Source organism: Mytilus californianus, unplaced genomic scaffold, assembly GCF_021869535.1.
Source record: "Mytilus californianus isolate M0D057914Y unplaced genomic scaffold, xbMytCali1.0.p SCAF_7, whole genome shotgun sequence".
NCBI lineage: Eukaryota > Metazoa > Mollusca > Bivalvia > Mytilida > Mytilidae > Mytilus > Mytilus californianus.
In genome coordinates this window covers 94491875-94519300 of record NW_026262723.1, presented here as the reverse complement: position 1 = coordinate 94519300, position 27426 = coordinate 94491875, and the positions used below count along the sequence as shown (strand labels likewise).

At 32.3% G+C, this 27426-nt stretch overlaps 1 protein-coding gene across 1 annotated transcript; it reads left to right on the top strand.

Annotated features, from left to right (window-relative positions):
- Positions 1-84: 84 nt before the first annotated feature.
- On the top strand, positions 85-27426 carry LOC127708690 (uncharacterized). Its single transcript, XM_052213805.1, has 14 exons — positions 85-123; positions 5565-5676; positions 8508-8553; positions 17794-17918; positions 18418-18534; positions 19069-19140; positions 19823-19925; positions 20884-20979; positions 21406-21498; positions 22102-22241; positions 23050-23277; positions 24931-25012; positions 26202-26311; positions 27263-27426. Exons 2-14 carry the CDS (start codon positions 5587-5589, stop codon positions 27404-27406), a joined length of 1446 nt encoding a protein of 481 aa, XP_052069765.1. The 5' UTR covers positions 85-123; positions 5565-5586; the 3' UTR covers positions 27407-27426.

Genomic DNA, 27426 nt, shown 5'->3' with positions numbered 1-27426 from the left:
TAGAATACGTTCCGCGTATTAGAATACTCTCATCGCAAACACCCGGGTGATCCGGAATTAAAAAATACCGTGTCCGCTTCCGGGTGTAAACCCCACAAACTATCCTGAGTAGAAATCACCCAGGTAAGAATTAGTTTTAATGTTGCGTTTAATTGATAATATAAATTATCAATCATACAACACAAGAAATTTATGAAGGGGTGGAGGTGGATTCAGGCAAGTATATTTAACTAATATATTCACATAAAATCTCTTCTTGATATTCAAAAATATCCATTTTATGTGAATAAGTTAAATATACTTGCCTGATACATTTACATTATAGAATACTCACTGATTACAAAGCAGTGAATGGTCTTCGGAAGGTGGATAAATTTCTTCTTTAAAATCCATCACCAATAACATCATAACACCAAAAAAACAGTAACTAAACATATATACACATGGTATTTACAACTGTACTAATCATCATTCTGAAATAAAACATATATATTTTATTCTAAAAATTTGTGGGTATCTAAATCCCTCAAATAAAACTTAACAAATGTGGATTCAGATGACCAATCTGCAGCATCCAAAATAGATTGAGTGGATGCCCCTTTATATAATGCCCAACTTGGAGCAATTGCACGAGTGGAATGAGCATTAACTTTTAAATTTTCATCTGAATATGATTCTTTTATTGCTTGAACAATCCAACTAGCAATTGTAACTGTACCTACTTGTTTGTGAGGTTCTTTCATAGCAATAAAAAGTTTGACTTTGTCTGTTAATTGTAACTTCTGTCTAATAACTTTAGTTCGTTCTAAATATACAGAAATGGACCTTTTAGGATCTAATAAAGGTCTATCTTTGAAATGTGGTACATGAATTTTAGCCCCAAAATGACTTTGTCTATCCTGTTTTGCTAAACCATGTCTAATAAAAGTGATACCCTTATCTTGTATCTTCATTGACTCTTGATCAATCCTAAGACTCTGTAAATCACTGCACCTTCTGAAAGTTGTTATTGCAGTAAGAAAAACTGTTTTCAAAGTTAAAAACTTTAGAGGTACATCATTTAAAGGTTCAAAAGGTTGTTTTTCTAAAGCTTTTAAAACAACTTCTAAATTCCATTCTGGAAGTAATTTGACTTTAGGTGGTCTGGAATGGAAAACGCCCTTAATCAGTCTAGAAATGTAAGGATGTTGTCCAACCGGACAATTTTGAACTGGAGGTAGTACCGCTGATAACATTGACCGATAACCAGATATTGTACGATATTGCAACCCTGATTCAAATAAAAATGCTAAAAAATCAGCAACTTGATTCAAAGTACCGGTAGCTGTATAGGGATCAATTTGTGTTGTATCACACCAACTACAGTACGTTTCGAATTTGGCAGAATAATCTTTCTGCGTTCCTGCTCGCCAAGATGCATTGAGCAGGGTTCTAGCTGACTTTGAAAAGCCCTCTGTTTCGAAATTTCGGTCGAGAGAAGCCATGCATTTAGACTTAACATCTGAGGATTTGGATGATAAATCTTTGTCTTGGGTTGACTAAACAGATTTTCTAACATTGGCAATCTTATTGGAAGTGCTACCAATAATTCCAAAATCTCTGGATACCAAACCCTCCTTGGCCATTGGGGAGCAATTAGGATAATCTGACACTGGAACTGCCTCATATATTTTAATATCTTCGGTATCAGACAAATTGGAGGAAATATGTAAGCATACATGTTCTCCCATGAAATCGTTAGAGCATCCACTGCCAAAGCATTTGGATGTGGAATCCATGTACAGAAAATTTCCATCTGTCTGTTCTCCCATGATGCAAAGAGATCTATCAGAGGACTCCCCCATTGAACAAAAATTTGATTCACCACTGTGTTGTTCAAAGTCCATTCTGTTGGTCGAATTCTTACTCGGCTCAACTGATCTGCCAAAATGTTTTTCTTTCCCATAATGTGGGCTGCCTTCAAAACAATGTTGTTTTGGATTGCTAATTGCCATAGTTCCCATGTCAAATAACAGAGATTTGGAGACTTTGTCCCCCCTTGGCGATTGATATACTGTACTACACTGGTATTGTCGCATCTGACTAAAACCCAATTGTTTTTCAGGTGATTCAGAAAATGTTTCAGTGTCAAAATCACAGCTTTCATTTCTAAACAATTTATGTGCCAAGATTTTTGAGTTGCTGTCCATTCCCCTTGAAAAATCTGGTTCTGGGAAATATAACCCCCAAAACCGCTTTTCGAAGCATCTGTCGTGATTGTAGCAGTGGTATTTGGACAAACTAAAAATCGGCCTTTCTGCGTGTTGGCTGAATTTTTCCACCATAAAAGATGGGATTTTAGATGTTGTGTAAATGGGATCATTGGATTCCAAAAACTCAAAAGATGTAACTGAATGGGTCTCATGTAAAGACAAGCATTTGGAATCAATTCGATGCAAGGCGCCATTGTGCCTAGAATTTTCAAAAAATCCAAAGCTGTTGATTGACCTTGAAACATGTTCTGAATCAACATATGTAATTTTTGTGTTCTCTCCCTTGTTGGGAATACTAAACCCTTGTCCAAATGAAATACTCCACCGAGGTAAGTGATTTCCTGACTTGGAATAAGAGTTGATTTCTCTTTGTTTATGATGAAACCTAGTGAAACTATCAGATTTAGACATTTCTGTCGATCTTGTAACAACTGATTCTTGTCTTGATTTACTATTAACCAGTCGTCTAGATAAATCGCTGGTCTGATGTTTTGAGTTCTTAGATAAGCTGCCACTACTGATACAACTTTTGTAAATACTCTTGGAGCACAAGTTGGACCAAAGCACATTGCTTTCCACTGATAACTCTGATTTTGTACATAAAATCTCATGTATTTTCTGTGATTTGGACATATTTGGAGATGAAAATATGTAGAGAAATTGCCCAATCTTTCAGTTTCACTAAGTTTATCACTTTTTGCATTGTGTCCATTTTGAAGTGTATTTTCTTCAAATAACCGTTGAGAGGTCTTAAATTTGTTACCATTCTTAGTTTCCCGTTTTTCTTGGGAACTAGAAATAATGTACTGTAAAAACCTCCTAGAGCTTGAGGATTGTGTACTTTTTCTATAACATCTTTTTCCAGCAAAGTATTTATTTCTTCCATGAAAATATCCAAATTTTGTTGAAAAATTATTGTTTTCTTTATACCTGTCCAAGACGGTTTCTGAATAAATTCCATTTTGTACCCTTCTTTTATCATTGAAAGAACCCATTTGTCTGTTGTAATTTGTTCCCAATTTTGAAGAAATTTTGTCAAGCGACCCCCTACTGGAATTTCTGGACACATAACTAGACTTACTTTTGAGTCAACTATCATTCCGTTTGGGGATCCGAAAGGAACCCCAGGAACTCTTTGTAGTTGTCTTGCCGACTTTAAAGTCTTTCTTGTTCCCCTCTTGTCGGTTAGAACCTCCAGCTTTATCTTTAGCACTGTTATAACTATTATAAGTTGAAACAGGTTTCCTATTGTTATTAGAGGTATAACCACCGGAAGTATTCTGAAATCATGTAGGTCTAGCACCTTGATCAGAAAATCTAGCTGACTTGTTTGAAGATAATCTAGAATCTTCAAACTTCCTCTTTTTACTAAACTCTGGCAAAAGATCGCTTAATTGATCTTTCTGTTCTTTCCTTTTCTCTAAACTAATTTCAAGCCCTTTACCGAAGACTCCCTCTTCAGATAAAGGCAAATACTGACATCTTGAACTCAAATCCTAAATATTTGATAAACCTGAATCATGAGCAGCAGCTTTGCGGCGTATAAGATGAAAAAATGCACCAGATCGACCAGCTTGGTCTAATGATTTAGTAGACATAGCAAAAATGTCTTTCACCGTCTGACATGCTGTACTTTTGTCAACATCATCTTCTTCAAGATCTTTCAATAAAGATCCTAGTGCCTGTTACTGTATAGCATAGAAATTATGTTCATTCTTGATGCTAGTTGACCCTGAAAACTGAGTTTCTCAATTTGCTTGTAAGGTTGACTATATAATTGTCTATGATTATCCCAAGACCTAATTAATTTTTGACCATGAGTTTGTCTGATCATAGGTTCCAATAAATCATCAAGTTTAGGCACCTGTAAAAAGCTTGCTGAATCATCATTAATTGGAAAACAAATTTTGTATTCCTCTTTGTATGCAGATAGATGTTCTGGGATCTTACAACGCCAAGAACTCTCTAATATTTTAACCTGTGCTTGGTCTAAAATAAGTCCTACTGAAGACTTTTCTTTGCTCAGATCTTCACTAAATATTTGTGCCAAAACATTAGTTGTTGTCTGCCTCTCATCAGACTTAACTTTTTCAAGATCCTGTGCCTGTACCTGTTCATTACGTACATTTACATGCTTCAAAAATCTATCACCTTTTGACATTTGATTAGTGTTCCCTCTAACTGGACTGTTTCCAGACACACTATAATCATCATCATCTGAATGAATATCTAATTCATTACGTTCTCTATCACCTATACTGATAGATATTTCTGAACGCACATCTAGATTTCTGTTTCTAGAAACATGTGGAGACCCCAAATCTTGATCCAAGTTCGGTTCTAGACTGACAAGTGGTGGTCTACGCTCCCCAGATGGGACGTTATCCACATTGTGACCATCAGATCCGGGCAAAGCAAAACTTTCCCTACTCTGATCATTGTCAACAGAATTGGCAAATAACTGAAAGAGTCTATCCAACTTCACATTAAAGTTATTTTCCATATTTGTCAATTTCTCATCGTAAACAGCCTGTAACGCATCTTTCTTAGATGTACGTTTCTTTTTACTTACTTTCTCCAAACTAGAAGTTCTAGCACTGGAATTACTACAAGACTTTTTCTTGAGTTTGTCACCTGCAGTATCGGCGGACAAAAGAGAAAACTCTGGCGCCTCTCTGCTGTCAGAATCAAGCCTGTCATCATCGCCATCCATAATTACGATATATAAATATGAAATAACTACCAACACAGACCAAAAGTCGAATAGATAGCGACGAAGTTTTAAACTATTACTAATTATAAGAATTGAATGAGAGCATCCGTTCAATTCAACGCAAAAATTAAAACTAATTCTTACCTGGGTGATTTCTACTCAGGATAGTTTGTGGGGTTTACACCCGGAAGCGGATACGGTATTATTAAATTCCGGATCACCCGGGTGTTTGCGATGAGAGTATTCTAATACGCGGAACTTATTCTATAATGTAAATGTATCAGGCAAGTATATTTGACTTATTCACATAAAAGTTACATTTTTGACTTTCAATACAGTTTTTGTTAATCCTGGAGCAAATGTCATGATGCAAGAAACTGAATGACATGAGTATCTTTCAATAATTTAAGAGTTAATTTTCATTCTGTTATTTTTGCATTATTTGATAAACGTACTATTGGTATGTTGTGTTTGTAATGAAATTTGATTTATCAATGATTCTAGTAACAAAGAAATCTTTCTAAGAAGAATTATTCAAATACTGTTTTATTAAAGTGGCACTTACTAATTTTCTGTTCTAACGTTTGTCTTTATTTTAGAATCCTCCCAAGTGACGAATTGATGTTTGTTCTAGACACATTTTCTAAGGACTATGACAATGCAGCAGAATTATCTCCCTTTGTAAAGAAACAATTTGTATTTCTGTGGGCTGTAAGTAGGATTTTATCTTTATTCAAAAAGGATTAAACAAGCTAAGATCTTTTTGTAATTGTACATTTTTTATAATTTTTTTATGATACAATTGTTAAAAAATTGCTTTCTTGTGTATGTTTTATTATTTACCAATTTAGGTATCTAAGCACTCATGCAGTCTGATATGAGAAAATGATAATGGCTGTATTTGTTATCTGTTTAAGATGTAAGCAATCAGACATAACAAAAATTATGAGCTTCAATCTTTTATAAATTTTCCTAAAAAGTCATAATAGAAATACAAATATTTGACCGTAATAATAGAAAATATTGCATCTTATCAAATATTATATGGAATCTATTTACATGATTATATTTGGTTGTCAGCCTTCAAAAAAAAATCTTATACTTTAGAATCAACCATTATAGAATCGGTTGCTCGTCTGGCCCTAAGGGTAAGGTGAGCAATTGTCATTACTTGAAGTATGTCATATGTATACTTTTCACATTTTCATCTTTTTATTTAAAACCACTTTTCCAATATTGGCCAAACTTTGAGTGGTGTATGAAAGTCTTCTACAAATTTTCCTCATTTGGTTTAGACAGAATAAAATATATGGCCACCAAAGGAATATTTGATTCTGAGTGGCTGCTTTTGAAATATCTTCTCCTCTAAAGCTTCTTTTCAAGATGTTCTGAACATTAAGAGAGTAGATATTGGAAGACCCTCTACAATGAATTTTATCATGTTTTTATTGGATGACAAACAAGGTGCTGCAGTAGTGGTACTTATTGTATACAAAATCAGACTTTTGTATTTCAAACTATCTTGCTAATAACAATACTTGGAATTATTTTGTTTGATAGCTCCTCTATGAACCTCTTAATTTGATATCATTTGTATGAAAAAGGGTAAGCAGAAAATTCAGTAGAGTCATAAAATTATACATATAGTTTTGTTGACTTATGTGTTTGATGTGGCCTTCCAACTTGTTTCATTAGAGCACCACTGATGAAGCTTATGTAGAGGATACGTAGGACTGGCGTCACAAATTCTAAGCCTGGTACCACTGATGAAGCTTATGTAGAGGATACATAGGACTGGGGTCACAAATTCTAAGCCTGGTACCACTGATGAAGCTTATGTAGAGGATACGTAGGACTGGCGTCACAAATTCTAAGCCTGGTACCACTGATGAAGCTTATGTAGAGGATACGTAGGACTGGCGTCACAAATTCTAAGCCTGGTACCACTGATGAAGCTTATGTAGAGGATAAGTAGGACTGGCGTCACAAATTCTAAACCTGGTACCACTGATGAAACTTATGTAGAGGATACGTAGGACTGGTGTCACAGATTCTAAGCCTGGTTCCACTGATGAAGCTTATGTAGAGGATACTTAGGACTGGCATCACAAATTCTAAGCCTGGTACCACTGATGAAACTTATGTAGAAGATACGTAGGACTGGCGTCACAAATTCTAAGCCTGGTACCACTGATGAAGCTTATGTAGATGATACGTAGGACTGGCATCACAAATTATAAGCCTGGTACCACTGATGAAGCTTATGTAGAGGATACGTAGAACTGGCGTCACAAATTCTAAGCCTGGTACCACTGGTGAAGCTTATGTAGAGGATACATAGGACTGGCGTCACAAATTATAAGCCTGGTTCCACTGATGAAGCTTATGTAGAGGATACGTAGGACTGGCGTCACAAATTCTAAGCCTGGTACCACTGATGAAGCTTATGTAGAGGATACGTAGGACTGGCGTCACAAATTCTAAGCCTGGTACCACTGATGAAGCTTATGTAGAGGATAAGTAGGACTGGCGTCACAAATTCTAAACCTGGTACCACTGATGAAACTTATGTAGAGGATACGTAGGACTGGTGTCACAGATTCTAAGCCTGGTTCCACTGATGAAGCTTATGTAGAGGATACTTAGGACTGGCATCACAAATTCTAAGCCTGGTACCACTGATGAAACTTATGTAGAAGATACGTAGGACTGGCGTCACAAATTCTAAGCCTGGTACCACTGATGAAGCTTATGTAGATGATACGTAGGACTGGCATCACAAATTATAAGCCTGGTACCACTGATGAAGCTTATGTAGAGGATACGTAGAACTGGCGTCACAAATTCTAAGCCTGGTACCACTGGTGAAGCTTATGTAGAGGATACATAGGACTGGCGTCACAAATTATAAGCCTGGTTCCACTGATGAAGCTTATGTAGAGGATACGTAGGACTGGCGTCACAAATTCTAAGCCTGGTACCACTGATGAAGCTTATGTAGAGGATACGTAGGACTGGCGTCACAAATTGTAAGCCTGGTACCACTCATGAAGCTTATGTAGATGATACGTAGGACTGGCATCACAAATTATAAGCCTGGTTCCACTGATGAAGCTTATGTAGAGGATACGTAGGACTAGCGTCACAAATTCTAAGCCTGGTACCACTGATGAAGCTTATGTAGAGGATACGTAGGACTGGCGTCACAAATTTTAAGCCTGGTACCACTGATGAAGCTTATGTAGAGGATACGTAGGACTGGCGTCACAAATTTTAAGCCTGGTACCACTGATGAAGCTTATGTAGATGATACGTAGGACTGGCATCACAAATTCTAAGCCTGGTACCACTGATGAAGCTTATGTAGATGATACGTAGGACCGGCGTCACAAATTCTAAGCCTGGTACCACTGATGAAGCTTATGTAGATGATACGTAGGACTGGCGTCACAAATTATAAGCCTGGTACCTTTGATGAGTTTTATGTAGAATATAGCTAGACTTAAGTATCTTTATGAAGCAACTTTTTATTATTATTTCAGATGCTAACCTGTATGACAGAAAATGTTGTTGGGCTTCCTACTAAAGGTAATATTTCAGTCTGTAATTGTTTTCATTGGTATTTCACATTTGTGTGGAATGAAACTTATAACTCATGAATAAAATGGGAATTTTTACTCTGTTCTGTATAACCCAGTTAGCAGTATGTCTTATGAACAATTCCTTTGAATATTTATTTTAATCCTCAACAGAATGGATGTTATACCTCAACTCAACTGACTTTTTCCCTTAATCAATAGACCATGGTGTACCTTGCAATGACCTTGTCCGTTTTTTTGTTTGTCAGTTCATCCTTTTGTTAGTCTGCCTAACTTTTTTTATATGTTTAGCTTCTGTATCTGTATTAAAGTATGATTTTATATTTGATCTTGGTGACTTTATAAAATTGAATTGTTCTGTGTAAATAATTTTCTGGGTCTGCTAGTAAGTCACCTCCTGTTTTTATTTTACTTGCATGGACATTTTAAAAATATTTGATAACCAGTGGTGGCCATGCATATACTTTGCCTGGTATGACTTTTGCATCCTCTTGTTATTTAATTGTTTTTACTATTAAAATAATGATACACTAATTGAAATTATTAAATGTACATTATCCTGATGAACCACACAGAGGTATAAACATTTATGAAGACATGATCTTTTTAACACTGATGATAAACACCAGTGGCGGATCCAGAATTTTTCATAAGTGGGGGCCCACTGACTGCCTAAGAGGGGGCCCGCTCCAGTCATGCTTCAGTGATTCCCTATATAATCAACCAAATTTTTCCCAAAAAAGGGGGGGCCTGGGCCCCCTGAAAAACCCTCTAAATCCGCCTCTGAACACACAAAATAGTGATTTAGTTCTACTCGAATTGCTTCCCCTCAGATGTATGCTATTTCTATTTTTAATAGTAAATTAGATTTAAAGAATTTTTACCATTATTGACTATAATGTGGCTGAAATTATCTAAAGATAAATAGATAAAAATTGAAATAAAAATTTTAAAAAGATAGTGTGGTCTATATTTTGAAAGTTCTGATCTTATTCAATACTTAGTATAATCATTTTGAAATTAACATTTAGTCGAATGTTTCTCTTATAAATTATATACTCACATGTGTAAGGTGGGGTGATAATATTAGTGCATGGTGAAAGAACCAGTCAGGTTCATGTCCAGGCTCTGTGCTGGTATTATTGCTCCACATTGTTTGGTATAACTAGAGTCCTCTAGTTTAAAAGGTCACTTGTGTTGCTATGATTGGCATTTCAAATATATATATTAAGAGTAGACCAGAGTACCTTTTTGCTTGTTGAAAAAAGCATGGACATCATACTCTCAGAGATCATAATATATGTATGAGTGGGGTTTTCAGGTGATCCTTGTGACTTGATGTCACCTATGAAAGGACCTGTGACGTTTAAAAAGGTTCAAAACCATTTTATTTCAATGTTTTATTCGCTTAAAAGTGACCCTGGTGACCTGAGACGGTTTTTGAAACGTGATCTTGTGACCTGAGAGAGGTGCCCTACTGGAGCAATTCAACAAACAGCTTCAATTTACTGTTTACATTTCTTGTTAATCTTATACTGTCTAAATAGATTATAACACTTTTTAAAAAAACTTAAAAAAGAAATATAGTGAGGTGTTATGCCAAAATAGAAACCTTTTATGGGAAGAAACATATTTTAAGTTATTTGGCATAAGCTTTGATGTTAATCTTGATAGAAATGTAAAAATGAATTATGATAAAAAAAATGGTACAAATAAAATGTGTAATTAAACAGTGGTTAAAATGAAATCTTACTGTTATTGGTAGAATTACTGTGGTGAGACATTGATATTGCCTATTTTGAATCATTTGTCTGTGGTGAAGACATTGATATTGCCTATTTTGAATCATTTGTTTATATCCTTACCAAATCCAAGTGAAGATATTTTAAAAAAAGTTATTGAACTTATGTACAATTTTATATGGAGTTCACCAATCAATAGAATAAAGAGAGATGTTTTACAAAATGATATTGATGATGGTAGAAATGTAGAAATTGAAAAATTTTATGGTTGTGGAAGTGTATGTATACAAAGATTACAACAAAATATCAAAAATAAGATGTTCTGAAAGCATGGCAACTTCTCGGCAAAAGATGAATATGACAGTTGGGAATGCCTTCTTTTTAGTCCAATTTGGCTTAACAATAACATAAAAGTGGAAAATAAACCTATTTTTTATAAAGATTGGTTTGAAAAAGGTATAAGATTTGTAAATGAAGATGGGACTTTTTTCTCTCTTCAAAAATTAGAAGAAATATATCAGATAAATGTGAATTTCATGAGATATAATAGTACATCAAGCATCAAAATCATTTGTTGGAAAAAATCAAAAATTAGAACTACCTTTAATTCCATCCGCTATTAAAAGACTTGTTTAAAGTTCAAAAGGATCTAAAGATATTTATATTGTTTTGAATAAAAATAAAAGTGTTCCCACTAGTCAGTTAAGATGGACCTAAAATTTTGGCTTTGATAAAAATCATTGGAAAGAATTTATAAACTGCTATTTGTTGTCACAAAAAATACCAAGCTACAGTGGCTGCAGTATAGATTCAATCATCGAATCTTAGCTACAAACAAATTTCTTCATAAAATTAAGATTTATGATAATCCAAATTGTCCATTTTGTAATAGAGAAATTGAAACATTAGAACATTTATTTTGGAATTGTGATCATACACAGATATTATTAGAACAGATTGAAAATTGGTTTCTGACCAATGGAATTAGTGTACTTTTTACAAAAGATTTTGTTTGTTTGGTAACATTGCAAAAATATCAAAAGGCAATGCAGAAAATACTCTTTTTCTTATCATAAAACAATATATTTATAATTACAGATGTTTTAAAAAAAACCTATCAATATACTTAGTAAAATAGAAGATGAAATATTTGTATGCAATTGATAAAAATATTGCTATGAAAAACAAAAGTGAATATCAGTTTCACAGAGAATGATAAATTACTTAGTTAAAGTATATATTTCTACTGCTATAAACGAAAATGCAGGATTTCCTTTACTGAATTATAATTCAATTTCCAGATGAATTTATATTGTAAACTCACCACACTTTTCTCTCTCTCTCGCTCTTCTCTCTCTGCTGTTCAGACTGTTTATATACATATATTTAGAAGAAAAAAAAGCTTCATAAGAAAAATGTATTGATTAGATAATATTAATAGATTTATATATCATATATTGCTATTATATTTGTGTATATTATATGCTGTAAATTGGAAGTTATAAATAATAAAAATAAAAAAAAAAAAAAAAAAAATATAGTTTTTGTTAAATTGCATATCATTTAATTATCAATGAAAGTTCTGTATATTTTTTAAAAAAGAGAAAAGAAATGAAATACTTTTAGACAATTGTTCAAAAACGGAAATTATTTCCTATCAGATCTGTGACTTTTTCCCCTACATTTATCAAATGTGTGACTTTTTCCCTACCAAATTTGTGACTTTTTTTCTGTTTACTTAGTAGGAACATTAAGTTTGGCAAGGTTTTACAGCGGTTTTCGTCCAATATTTTTCTTATTTTACCTTCTCAAAATAGGAAGAATTTGGTGTGGATTTCTATATTTGAAATGACACTGTGAAAAATATTCTATACTTTATACACCTTAATCTGATACAGTGAAATCCAAAGTCTCATATTGAGATTTACACTTACGAGCATTTCACCATTTTTGTAATTTTGAAAATACTTGAGAATACAAGCCTTTTTATTAATTTTAAATTGACGATATATTGAATCACAATATGTGTCAGTGGCACATTAACTTAGTTTATTTGACATTAAACATCCAAGAGGAAATGGTGGTGCTGATTTGTATATATTAATTGTATTAGCATACCACCTAATGCCACTGGCCAATATGCTGAATATTTTATATTAACAAACTAAACACTTTCTTTAACAGGATAAACATTAAGTGCCAATCTGCTTGAGAATCAGACAGTGTTGAAAACATTACAAACAAAAACCTGCTCAAGTTTACATTAATTTAAGTTTCAAAATGTATAATGGTGCACAAATAATTCCTGTTTTGGTATTTCAAGATATAAATTGGTTGAAATGCACTGGAAATTAACAATTAAGGGGAGAAAACTCCGTAATTTGCTAACGTTCTAACCAAACTTTATCTAGAGATTTCTCACATTACCAGACTTACAGAAACAAAAGACCTACCATTTCTAACTCAGGATGGTAAGGTCAATGGGTTTTTTCAACCATATTTTGAAATTCTTCTAAATTGCCTGATTTTTACAAAGACTGGCACTTAATAATATGGTAGTTTTTGCTTTTTATTTATTTTTGTTGATATTATTAGGTCTATTTACAGAATAATCTATCAAGTAATTAACATTTCGCAAAATAATAATATGCATATAAACAAATATTTTAATAGTAAGATTGAAATCCTTGATAAGAAATATAAATGATAATTTATTAATCTAACATTAGATAAGTATTACTAATAAACCAAGTTATACTATCATTTTGTTCACATATTTCTATAAAATTTACAATCTAAGTTAGAATTATCTGTTCACTTATTACTAGGAATTGTTAACAATATCCTAATTTTGTAAAATGCTCTTTTGAGTTCTTTTTGGTCCTTTTCAGTTCTTCTCTTTAAGGTTCATGTGGACCCTTATAATGGCTAAAATGGCTGCATTTTCACCTCAAAATATAACTTAACTTGAATATAAACAAACCTGAGTATCTGGAAAAATTTTAAGGCATAGCATGCCCTAGATAAATAAAATTCAAACACATTTTATGTTTTAGAAAATTAAAAACTTAATTGGATTTTGCAGCACACTTTTATTCATACCTACAGAAGGTGCCAAAATAAACAATGTAGGTAATAATTGAAGTGAACTGTAATGATTGAAATGGACTATAGAGGGAAAATAGATACCTGACAGTATTTGGTAATTTAAACTGTGTCACTGAGTGGACCATATCAAGTGAAATTGTTTGTTAATTTTATCATCTTCTGCAGGGACGAAAAAAAGTGCACTGCAAAATCCAGTTAAGTTTTTAATTTCTAAAACTATAAAATGCATTTGAATTTTATTTATCTTGGTCATGCTATGTCTTAAAACTTTTCCAGATACATAGGTTTCTGTAATCAGAGTAAATTTTGAGGTGAAAACGCAGCCATTTTTAGCCAAAGGGTCCACATGAACCTTAAATCTTCTGTCTTTTCTGTAAATCAATTGAACATTTTATTACTCATTTACTGCACATTTTGAGTACACAATTTTTGTTAGTGGAAATGTACATTATTCTGATGATTTACCACACAATTACAGAGGTGTTATGATCTTCATTTTTTAAACTTCAGAATAATAATGATGAAAAATACCAAAAAAAGTTATTTTTTTCTACTAGAGTTGCTTCCCCTTTGATACTATTTTATTTTGAAAAATGAATTGACTTGAATAATATTTACCATTATGGATTATATAGGAACTGAAATTATCTAAAGATAAATAGAATTAAAAAAAAATAATAATTTTACAAATATAGTTTGATCTATAATTTGAAAGTTTAGTTTTATTTAATACTTTGTATCACCAATTGGAAAATATCATTTAGATGAAATGAACTTTCCATAATAACTTACTCACTAGTGTAAGGTGGTGCGATAATAACAGAGAAAGCTGGAATACCAGCATTCGTTACAATATAGAACTGGAGAGTCCGTTCTCTTGTGCTGGTATTATTGCACCACATTATTTGGTACAACTAGAGTCTTCTAGTTTTAAAGTAAATTCTGTTATACATAGTACAAATTTAAAGTTTTTCCTGTTGTATAACACACCGAGGGGCGTCAGGATTGTTCAAATGAAAGACTGACAGTATCCAATATCTGACTCATATACCGTCAAAAATGATTATTTTCTGCAAAAATTTGCGGGAAATTGTATCACATTAAAGTGGGATATATCATATTCTTTTCTCATGCATTTAGGTACGGGTATACAACACCCAACAGTTCAATTAACAGGTGAATTAAAACTCATTAATCTAGATATAAACAATAGTAGTTACTGACCAGTTCAGTCAAAATTTGACTGTAATAAAATGGAGAAACAAGTAAATCAATTGTACTTGATAAGTAATTATTTATATTACCTTCATAAAAGGGGATGTTATGTTTTTCTTCTCTCCGATTTTATGACATTTTTACAGAGAAAAACTAACTCTTTTTTCAACAATGTAAATGGAACTTATTTTCTCTTTTTTTACGCCTGTCTTTAAAGATGGACGTACTAGGGTATATGTCCGTCTGTCCAAGCGTCAACACTTTGGACAAAATCTCACTAATGCATTAACTCACTTATGCTTTCACCAATTTTCTTGAAACTTTGGTGAATTGTTAATATCTATTGACGTAAGCTCCTTTTTGATCTTTATAGATTTTAGATTATAAGTTTCCAAGTTGTGGGAATTTGTTCATAACAAAATGGGGGATTTTCCAGTTTTTTTACTATTACTCAAAAATGCTTTGAGAAATTTTCATGAAACTTTGGTAAATTATTTATATATATTTCCATAAGTGGCCTTTTGATTTTTTAAAATTTCTGATTTTACTTTTCGGAGTATTGGGACTTTATTCATTAAAAAGGGGGGATTTTACAGTTTTCAGACAATAACTTAAAAATGCTTTGAGCAGTTTTCATGAAATTTTGGTGTCAGACTTGTTTATATCTATTTAAATAAGCTCCCTTTTGTTTTATATAAATTTCTGATATGACATTGTGGAGTTATGGAACTTTAATCGTTGAAAAATCAAGGCCACAAACTAAGTTAAACTTGCGGTAGCCTTAATAGTTCCAAATTATTCATGTTTTGTGTCAATGGGTACCACTGTGTGCATGTCTTTTTTTTTTGGTGGGGGGGGGGGGGGGGGGGGGGGGGGGGGGGTGGGGGGTGGGGGGGGATCTATTTGAGCAGTATTTCTAGTTGATCATATAAATTCATTTAAAGCATAAAGACAAGCTAAAAAGGCAACAGGTCATTATTTTATGCATTGAAGCACTTTTCATTAAAACTAGGTATCGCCCAGGTTGTTTCTTTAAGGGAATGACCTATCGTTCTGAAATTAAATAACACCATATGGGTATATAAAGGAGGTGATTTTAATATATATACTATAACAAAGCAAGCCAAAGTACTACAACATTACTTATTGAGAAAAATGTGGACTTCATACATTATTTTTAACTGTTTCATTGAAGCAATAGCAGGTCTAGTAACGGTTTGATCAACTCAGTTGTCTGTCTGAAAGACCTTCGGTTGAAAACTTTCGTCAAAGCTTCGCTTGCCTTCTATGAAAGGGAACAATTTAATATTTGGTCTGCAGCTTGATAATGTTGTTACAAGTACACGATTTTTACGTCTGCTGTGTAGCCACTTCCTGTTTGAAATTTTACACACTTATTGTATAAGGAAAATATTTGTCAAACTTGTCTTGGCTTCTGTCAAGGGGAATGGTTTACAGCACAATGACTTGAGTGTGTAGGTAAAGGTGATATCTTTGGTAAGCTTGATTGCTAGCTGAACAACGAAACCATTACAAGTAAAGGTACCACCTTCATTTGGGCGGAGTCAATTATTATAGTTAAGTAGAGAACCAACTGAAAGTAATGACTGCATTAAAATTTTAAAACCAGTTTAGAAATATGTTTACAATCTAAATTTAAAATATAGTGTACACCATAAGCTAATTCACAAGCATGTTGTAGGTGTGTTTGATTTGTCAATTTCATTTTAATCAAAACAATACAATACCATTTTTACAAAAGCATGGTGAGAGGAACATCTCAAAAATTTGACCTGACTAAGTTTAATTTTACACCTTCCACTCCCCCCAAAAATACACTGCAAAATCAAAGATAATGATATTCTTATTATAATATATATATATATAAACATATATAATAAGGATTTATTTAATATATATTTTTTTATACTACCGCAAAAAAATTTTTGGGATCGTATAATGGTATGATGTTGTCGTTGTCTGCGTCTGCGTTGTCGTCAAAAGACACATTGGTTTCCAGACAATAACTTTAGTTTAAGTGAATGGATCTCTATGAAATTTTTTAAGAAGGTTCAATACCACAAAAGGAAGGTTGGGATTGATTTTGGGGATGATGGTCCCAACCGTTTAGGAATTAGGGGCCCAAAAAGGGGCCCAAAACAAGCATTTTTCTAGTTTCAGCATAATAACTTGTGTATAAGTATTTCGATTGCTCTGAAATTGTACCACAATGTTTAATATCACAAGTAGAAGGTTGGGATTCATTTTAGGGGTTATTGGGGCCTACAGTTTAGGAATTAAGGGCTAAAAAGGGGCCAAAAACAAGCATTTTTCTAGTTTCCAGACAATAACTTATATGTAAGTGTATGGATCTCTCTGACATTGTACCACAAGATTCCATATAACAAAGGGAAGGCTGGGATTGAGTTTGGGGTTAATGCCCCAAACATGTCGGAATTAGGTGCCAAAAACAAGCATTTTTCTAGTTTCCAGACAATAACTTGTGTGTAAGTGTACGGATCTCTCTGAAATTGTACTACAAGGTTCCATACTACAAAGGAAAGGCTGGGATTGAGTTTTGGGGTTATTACTCCAAGGGGGGTTTCAAAAAGTTGGCGGGGGGGGGGGGAACAAAAATTAACTTTTTTATAAAAGCACAGGTGAAGACTTGGTAAACAATTTAAGCATGATATTGTCAACACTGCAATGTAAAAGATGTTAATGCAAGGGTGTTTACTAGGTTTACAATTTAAACAAGATGTTGACAAGATATTCACATCCCAATGTCGACAATGTTAACATCAGGATGTAGACAAGGTATTAGATATAAACACAATGTTCAGACACATCTACGATATGAAATGATGTTGACACAAGGGTGTAGATTCGGTAAACAATATAACACTTGGTTGACATGATGTAGTCATAAATCACAATGTTGACGAAGTGAACAATATAAAAACAAGGGTATATAATCAGTTTAGAATAGACACATGATGTTAATACGATATTGTCTACATCCCGATTTTGACGATATTAACGTTGTAAAATGTAAACACAAAGACTCAGTAACTAATTTAAAAATGACTTTGACAAGAATTGTTAAAGCTGGGATATCGTTCGTGAGCAATAGCTCATAGTTCAACTTGTTTGATATATTTCAGGATTACAGACTGTTGTCAAGTTGATAGACAGCTGTCCATCATCAGTTTGGTATACACATCATCCTGCTGTATTAAACTGGTCCTTTAAAGATTCTCGGATAACAAAGATCTGTGGTCAGAATGTTGTAAGTTAGGAGAAAGGTTTATATGGGAAGCATGTTTTCCATATTGGATGATTGTGCTTAAGATTTGACACCATTAAGGTATATCTCCAAAAACAAGAAGAAATATATATATATAGACACAAGTCTATTTTTATCCTTACTTTTTTTCTTAGAGATACAAGAAAAAAGGGAAATAGAGTGGGTATACACTTAATTATCTCCAAAAAGGGGAATGTAAAATATTTTTTTAATTGATACGGGCAATTATTTGGAAAATCTTCCATCAGGATGTCAGAAATTAATGTTTCTATGACTGTTCAATGAAAACTCAAAAAAAAAACAAAGGAGTAATATGAACACCCATAAAATATTGCAAAGTAACAGCTATCATGTAATATAGCAAGCATATATCAAAAGAATATCCCTTAATTATAAAGATTTACATCTATGGAAGTAATTTTGCAGAAAATTATTTAACACTTGTATAATCTAGGATATAGACATAAATTTCACATTTCAGCTATCACAATGGTTAGATGTGATTTCCTTAAAAGAGGGTACTGAGCATGATGTAAATAATGATATAACTACATTGTATCACATGTTTACAGATGAGGACTTCATATCTATTCTTCTGGTATGTTGCACATATATTGTCTTTATTTTATTGAAATTAGTGTGGATATATATTTTTCAAATTGAACGTACCGGTAAGCTATTATTTCTAATAAGTTGTTTCTATTATATTGTTGAAACAGAGTATATCATCAAACCTTTATTTGAAGAAAAAAATGGCATATTTGAAACAGCTGTAACAAAATCTTGGATTTGAAGTTTTTAAATATCTCTTTTATGTGAAGAAAAATATTTAGGCTTTTAGCTTCTCAAAAATCATTTTACAAACTCAAAGAATATACAGGTAAGGATAAAGTCACTGAAGCTGACCACAGTTTTTGAGTTTTTTTGCCTATCAAAATAATGATATCATTGCAGTATAGGAAACATTTTTCTTGGTGTTATTATTAACAGTTTAAAAAAGGTCTGATTAATAATGATACCATAGCCATGTAGTCTATATGGTATAAAATGTATTAAAATATTGGTATGTAAATGTAGCATTTGAACCTATATCGAAATTAAATATTAATATAACTTTTAACATGTTTGACAGGCTTGTATATCAAGAATGAATGGTAGAACTGTAAAGTTGGTGGTGCAATTGTTTGAAAATTACACTTCACAGGTATATAATAGTTATTTTCTAAATATATGTTCACTGATACAAGTATCTTATAATGATAAACTTACAGTGTGTTTACTGTTTACTAAATGACAAATACAAGTTAAATTGAAATGCCAGAATGTCTTACTGTATTAATCCATTGTTACAGTGCCAAATTACATCACTATTAATCAGTTTTCTTTTTTTGCTCTAGTTATTAAAACATTTATATTTGATGATGTAGATTTGATTTTAACTCTATGAAATAGTTTACAAACATTATGCTTAGAAGGGGTCTCCACAAAGTAAAATGGCTTGGAAGTGTAGGTAACAAAATTAACCACTACATGGATTTATGCAGGCTGTCTGTCCATCCGTCTCATGACACTTTGTTACAATTCAAATACCAATCAAAGAGTTCCTGATGTTTAATTTCAAGATTCATCTGAACATGCTATACCATGTGATGCCGTTTCATCACTTTTCAACTTTGATTTGTGGTTCAAATTCACTCACATAGTCCATTCAAATTAGTATTCCATGAATAATAATGAATCCACAGTAATGTCATGTATTTGTAGACATCAGATTCTGACCAGAAGGAAATTTTGCAATAAAGTTAATCGTCTGAACACATTTGCAGATGACTGACCCTGACGAGAAACATTTTTTCTTATTAAATTTAACTGTTCTGTCTTTGCAGATGACAGACTCTGATGAGAAAGGAGTTTTCCTTTTAACACTATCTGCAATAACTGAGGACAAAATTGTAGAGATTTTTTTAAATGCAGAGCAGACACCTGAAGGTTATACAAATGGAGATACGATTTTGAATAAGAAAGTTATATAGCCCATGAAATTCTAACGTGTTGTTTTCATTTTTTAAAATGAAAACAACACTTTATAATTTCTGTGCTTCTGAATCACTTTTCTTGATTTACCTCCATCAGGAACACTCAGACTCAATGATTTGTAAACCAAGGATGTTTAAATATGTACAAACATTATAGGAGCTGTATGACCAAAAGGGATCTAAAAGGAATAACTCAATTTATCTAAGGTCAACTTTACCTGATGGAGTTGGAACCTTAGTTTCTTAGTAATGTTTTATTTCATCAACAGGTCATTTTAGAAAAATTTGATTTTATTCATGTCATTACGGAAGCACTGACTACTGGGCTGAACAAAAGAATTAAATAGATTGAAGTTGCCAAAATACTTGAATAGATTTCATAACTGTTGCATATGTGTGATGTTATTGATCTGACAAGATAAATAGGTAGTGCTTAAAAATCTAGTTTTTCATAATCTTATAAATTTGAAGCTTTTTTCATTAAGTGTAGAAATATATGTACAAAATTAGAATACACCTGAAACAAAGCTGAGAAGAAAAATATAGAAAACCACTTCAAACAACAGATAATTGTAAAATATGAAACAGCATTTAAATAACTGAAAAAGATGAGAAACAAACGTTATAGTGTTATATTTAGATTGCAATGTAAGCATATTATTGGTGTGCTGGGTGTGATCCAGTATAGAACTTATGTATGACATGAATTAAGATATTCACTAATAAGACAGCAACCCAGCAAAATTGAAAAGACATTAAGAGGGCAAAATATAGCTTTCAACAATAGTTATCCATACCTTGTGTGAAGCTTAAAAGACTTGAAAAGTTGAGAATAAAATTAAAAACAAGTAGTAATTATCTGCCATCAACAATGAATAAAAATACACTGAGATATTTTGTGTTTTATATAGATATGAATATAGAAGTTTATGTGCAGATTCTTATGATGTGTAACAGTAGGAACACAGAGGATATTTCTAGTAGTTTTCTCAAAATATTATATCATAGTAAGTATAGGTCATACCCAGAAATGAAACGTGACCTACAAAGGTCAAAGGGGTTGGGCGAGTTGAGTGCAGGTCATAAGTTAATTTTTCAATCTTGGGTCCAATAAAGTTTTAAAAAATTACAAAGGCAAATCTTTTCAAATTTTATAGGAATGACCACTTGGAGATCCTCTATAAATATTTTTAACTTTGTGCTGATTGGTTGACATGTATGGTGGCAATGATGCCATATGCCATTTTTGTCTCACCTGTAAATGGGAGACATATTTACACTTATATGTGGTGATGGCATTAACTATTGTCATAACTTTTGAAGTTTTAAAAGAAGAAGAGCTTGACAATCCATTTTTGCTTAAACAAGGTTCATATTTTCGTAATCTTTTTTTTTGAAACTCAAACCCATGTAATATTTTCCTTTATTTACAGTAACATCATGGCTGGATGATGACAAAGAAGAAGCTACCATTGTATCCTGTCTTCAGCTATTGAGTGGTGCTTTGTCTTATCATCCTGCTAGAGGTGAGATCAAAATCAATATCAAGTAATCAGAAGATAACATAATAGCTTTAAAGTTTAAATCTAGTATAAGTATATCACTTTTTGAAACAACAAGACTGGAGAAGTCCAGAAAAATACTGACTTTTTACTGGTGATGACAAACTCTATAGATACATACTTGTCAAGTGTAGTGTGCCAAGCCTCGTGGAATTCACAGTTTCAGAATCTAGTCCATTATTGGAAACATTTTCCAAAAGCATACAACAAAATGTTTTGATTGATTGGCTAACAATGCATTTTCTAATTTATCCAGACCTTAATTTTTGTTTTTATGAGAATGAGGAGTAATTTTTCAGCCATGTTTTAAAATATGACAAGAAAGGAAGCCTAATCGCCATCAAAATGAGAAGTTAAATTTTTTGAAAATGTTAAAAATGTTCTGCAGCTAATGCATTTTGCTGGTGAAAGGGTACAAGTCTTACATGACACATATAGATGCATTGATGATAGTATTTGTATTGCTTGGAGTAAATCTACTTTCTTTACATAGTCTATTACTGCTTTGAATGGAAAAGAAAGTTTTACAGACTATAAGAAATTATTAACATGGATATTTTTTTTCAGTTGTCAACTTGATGGTAAACAGTTATAAGTTTATTGCATTGATAAACAGCTTGATAACTTCTGCTGTTGTTCAGCTTCAGAATGCTAGCTGGAACATTTTATCACTAGTTATATTGAATACAAAAGGACTAAATGAAAAGGTAAGTTTTTCACAATACTGTAAATTCAGAAATTATTGCGATGTTTTTATTATTGCGAAAAATGGGACAGGGTTATAATCGCAATAATTTAAACTCGCATTTTGAAATTTTTTATATGAATTAAACAGGATTTTTCTCAATATCGCAAAAATTAAAAACGCATATTAGGCTAAAATGACAAAATCGCAATAATAACTGCACGCAATAATTTGTGAATTTACAGTATAATATTAACTTAGAAAAAGGAGGCTTTAGTTTATTTTAGTTAAGAAGACACCAAACACTAATAACATTTGTAATTTAAGTTGAAAGTTTGTAATGAAAAATTCAGTCCAACTAAATAAACAGTCAAAGAGAGACGAAAGATACCAAAGGGACATTCAAACTCATAAGTCGAAAATAAACTGACAACACCATAGCTAAAAAAAGAAAAAGACAAACAGACAAACAACAGTATACACAACACAACATAGAAATGAAAGACTGAGCAACTCTCTTCTCAAAATTAATTGACTCTAAATTCTGCAAGAGTCAAATTATTTTCTTGGTCCCACTGTTGAATTGCAACTTATATTAAGTTTCTCAGTTTGAGTAAAATTTGTATGAGTTGAAATTTCAGATAAATATAAATAAAGTATATGTTATGCAAATTCGAGTTGTCTTCCATTGTTTTGGTTTCTTATTTTACTCCCCTTGAGTTGAACCTTGGTTGACTCACAATATTATCACTGTCGCTTCGAATTCCAGATAACAAGAATTGACTGTACAATTTTGCTTATTGAGTTAATGATGTTGTACTTTATTTCAGGCTATAATGACTGTAGAACTGACCATAAATCCAGTAGGAGAATACATACAGAACATAAATACCGTCACACCTTATTTACAGGTGTTGTCAGCATTATTTCAGGTAGATTTTACCTGTCCACTAGTGTCCTTGAAAAATACAGGCAGATATCCACCACATATGGCATGTCCCTTTACCACCAAGGATTTTAAAGTGCTCTTCATTTACCTCCAACAACTAGTCCTTCAGGTAAATGTGTGTGGAACATGGGAACATGTACCCAGTATTAAAAAGGAATGACAGAATTAATAAACTTACAAAAAAAGTTGATTGAGAGAAAGGGACATTTTAAAACAAATTTGTATTTCTTTTTTGTCTAGTTACTGTAAATCAACAGTTTTATATACACATAGTTAATATTTGTAATTGGATGTAGTGTGCTAAATTTGTGAAGGGAATTGAATACGTGACCAGAAGGGTTTACTCTTTTATCTCAATTATTACAGTAATAATTTCTCATGAATTAGTTTTGTATGGGAGATAGCACCAAAAAAACAAATTATTGTGACAAGGGAGATAATATCCAGACCAAGAGCAGTCAGAATAGCATTGAAAGTTCTTCCCAAATTATATATTTTGTTGTACCAGAGCTAGGGCCAAGGTTCAAAAGTAGAAATATTGATGATTATGATTGAAAGGAGGAAATAATAACAAAAGTACTTATGATCAACTATTGTTACAAGGGAGATAATTATAAAAGCTTAACATGTAACATCGGAGATAATCTTTAAAAGGAATATGAAGCCAAATGAGATGTCTATATATTATCACAAATATAATGATTTTACATGCACTAACAATGTTTTTGAATTGAAGGGGATATATAAACGAGAAATTTCTAAATAATTCTCGGTATTGATAGGATGACAAACATGGCAGTCCAGGACATTCTTTGATTCTAATGCCAATAGTAAAAAAATTCCTCCTGGATTTATAAGGCCAAATAATTAGAAACTTTACTTGATCAATGATTTCGAGACCCTCTACAAAGATCCTCATCTAATGTGTATTTGGTTGCAAACTAGGTGATATTGGTGGTACATAGTTTCCAGTAAAATCGTATTGGAAATCACATCTTCATGTTTACTAAGACTTATTGGCTAATAGCCAAACTTAAATATATTTTGTATCTTTACAAACCTCTTCATTTATTTCATTTGGGCCAAAGTAGCATTTTTTAATTATGATGACCATTTTTCAAAAATCCTTTCTCTGGAACTTTCGAATGTTTTAAATATGACATTGACAATTAGAACAGTCTAAAAAATCATCATGTTCGACGTCATTCATGTGGCAAACAATTTGACAGTGGTTACACATGTTTCCATTTCAAAACTAAAATGAAATCACATTTTAAACTTCATTTCTGAAACTACTTTGCCAATGTGAACCAAATATTTGAGGAATAATGTATGCTATTCCCTCTATATAAATTCTGTTCAATTGAACAACAAGCAAATCCATCTAAAGCAAAATCAGAAACTATCTTCACTTGAGCAATTATGTGTAAATTTGCAAGATGAGAAATTCAGGCTCTTAAGAGTATCTAGTTTTTTTATTATTTCAAAAGTAAACCATTATTGATTATTGTTGCATTGCAAATTAAATTAAAAACACAATGATTACTGTCTAACAAAAAACCATCCTAGAAAACAAGACAATATTTGAAAACTGAAATTTTCATGTTATTTTTCAGATTTGTCTGTTTAATACCGGTAACTTATTAATGAGTTTTTTTTAATGTATCTTTAAGATAACGTGGAGAATAAAGAATTTAGTCCATGACACCATATATGGTACTAACTTTTATATATCCTGATTAAAAAATGTTATTTTTTATAGGATGTAAATGATGTGAAATCCACTGCTGTACAATGCATAGAGGATATGTTTAGATATCTCAAGAAACATTCATTTAAGTTAGGTAAATTATGTTTGTTTATTATTTAGATCTGTTAAGCTATATTGATGTATTTTTGTATTTTTGCCTGCAACGGCAGGTCTTATCTGTCTGTCTGAAATACCTTGGGTTGAAAACTTCGAAATAGTTCGAAACTTTACAATATTCAGTGTACAAGGCAAAGTTTTGTCAGTGTGAATCAGGTATAAGCTATTGGCCTTTTTTCTAAAAGTTGGTTATTGAATCAAAATTGCCATTTTGTGATAATTATTCATGTAAAAATTTGATGACCTTGATCTATTTTATGCACCAATGACTTGTTAAGCTTCAATTCTAAACAATTGCAGGTTATAAAGGAATGATATTTATTGCTTCAGTTACTCAGGTTAAGTCTTCATTTAGATAAAGATTGTAGCAAATACAAGTCGCAATTTCACAAAGTATTTACATTTGTCAGTTGATTTATTGATTGGTGGCTACCTAAGGTCATTTTGTTATTTAATGCATTTTGCATAGTAACAAAGGTTTGTAAAAATAAAGAGAGCTATGGAGTATGGGAGATATCTTATGCAGGAGAAAGTGTGGTTAAAATTTGATTCAAAGTCCAGCTTTAAGTTGCATCTTTCGTCAAGTTACACTATAATGATAGTTCATAAATGGGTACATTAATATTTGTGAGCCAGATTGCTATGCAACTGTATACTGTGGAATAAAATTACAAGGTGTGTTGCATTCACAAGGTGTTATTGTTTTACAAAAGTAAAAAAATGGTCAAAGTCAAACTCCAGTAAAAAAATTGTAAAAATCAAAATGATTGCATACCCGTAGTTTGGTAAAGAGAATAATTATGAGGAAAAATATTTCAACCAAGTATGAAAGCTTTCCGTCGAAAGTCTGTGTATTGTGATTTGAATAGACGAATTAACAAAGACAAAAACTATGTTCCCTAATGTGCACAATGAAAGCACTGTTCCTTTGCTTTTTGTGTTTTTTTGCTGTGCATGTACTAATTTTATGACATGGATGGATACCTCATATCCTTTGTTTTTCTATTACATGGTAATTTACCGTGTTACTCTTACCTAGGTAATTTCAAATACTCATATTAATTTAAATGTCTTTTACAAATTCTTCAACTATTAGATTTCACAATGAATAATCAAGGACTGAAATAGTCTTATCTACATATATCAAAGTTGAATGGTGTTGTCAGTTTCAGATCTGTTAAAATGTTCATGGAACAGCATTCTATTGGAGGTTCTGATCACAATTACAGCCAGCGATCTTAGTTCACTACAAACCACATTACAGTTCATTGATGTAGTAAGTAACAGAAATAAAGTCTATATGACCATTTAAGTTAAACTAGCATTTGACATTTGTTATAGTTAAAGACTTGAAATAACAGAACAGAATTGTTCAAATCTGTCTTGTTATGTTTGATAATTTCCTCCTAGTGTAACCACATCTATAGATAATATAGTTTGAATGGACTATGGACACTACTGTGGATTCATTTATTATGCCCCACCTAGGGGCATTATGTTTTTCGGTCTGTGCGTCCATTCGTCCGTCCGTCCATCCATCCATCCATTTGTCCGTCTGTCCAGCTTCAGGTTAAAGTTTTTGGTCAAGGTAGTTTTTGATGAAGTTGAAGTCCAATCAACTTGAAACTTAGTACACATGTTCCCTATGATATGATCTTTCTAATTTTAATGCCAAATTAGAGTTTTGACCCCAATTTCACGGTCCACTGAACATAGAAAATGATAGTGGGAGTGGGGCATCTGTGTACTAGGGACACATTCTTGTTTTTCATCTGTTTCAAATTTCTTGAATTGAGGAAAACTTGCATTTTCATGGATATTTGATTTGGTGGTTTTGCCAATCTCTGCATACAAAGCCTGTAGAAAATTTGTAATTCGTTGACATTTAAATTTGTGGTTCACCTGTATCCACAAAACCCACGGAAATTGTTATCCAATGAATAATAATGAATCCACAGTATTTGGCCCTTTTGAACAATATTTTATACAATGTGGACTGACGATTTCATCATCTCATTGATCTCTGTGTACGATGTTAAGTGAATGAAACATAGACTTACCAGATCAACAAAAGTACAGAACTTCCACTTTTATATTGATGGATACAACTTTGGACATACAAGATATAAAATCAGAAATAATTTCAATAGTTTAAATCGATGATATCAATAATTATGTACATATAGTAAGAGCTGTCTTCTAAACCTTTTTTTTGTTATCCTTTCAGGTGTTAGAGCTTGATCAAAATGAAACAATTTTTAAGAAGAAATCAAATCTCCATCAACATTTAGTAGATTTCATAAAATGTATTGACATAGAAGATGTAACAAATCATGCCACACTCAACAGAATCAGAAACAAAATATTGTAAATAAACAAGTTTTATGTTCA

Bases quoted from the DNA above. Each gene is read 5' to 3' on its own strand.
- LOC127708690 (XM_052213805.1), top strand. From the start codon at position 5,587: ATGTTTGTTCTAGACACATTTTCTAAGGACTATGACAATGCAGCAGAA. The intron at 19,926-20,883 runs GTTATACAAATG...TGTTTTATATAG, and splicing joins TGCAGAGCAGACACCTGAAG to ATATGAATATAGAAGTTTAT. The intron at 22,242-23,049 runs GTAAGTTTTTCA...ACTTTATTTCAG, and splicing joins CAAAAGGACTAAATGAAAAG to GCTATAATGACTGTAGAACT.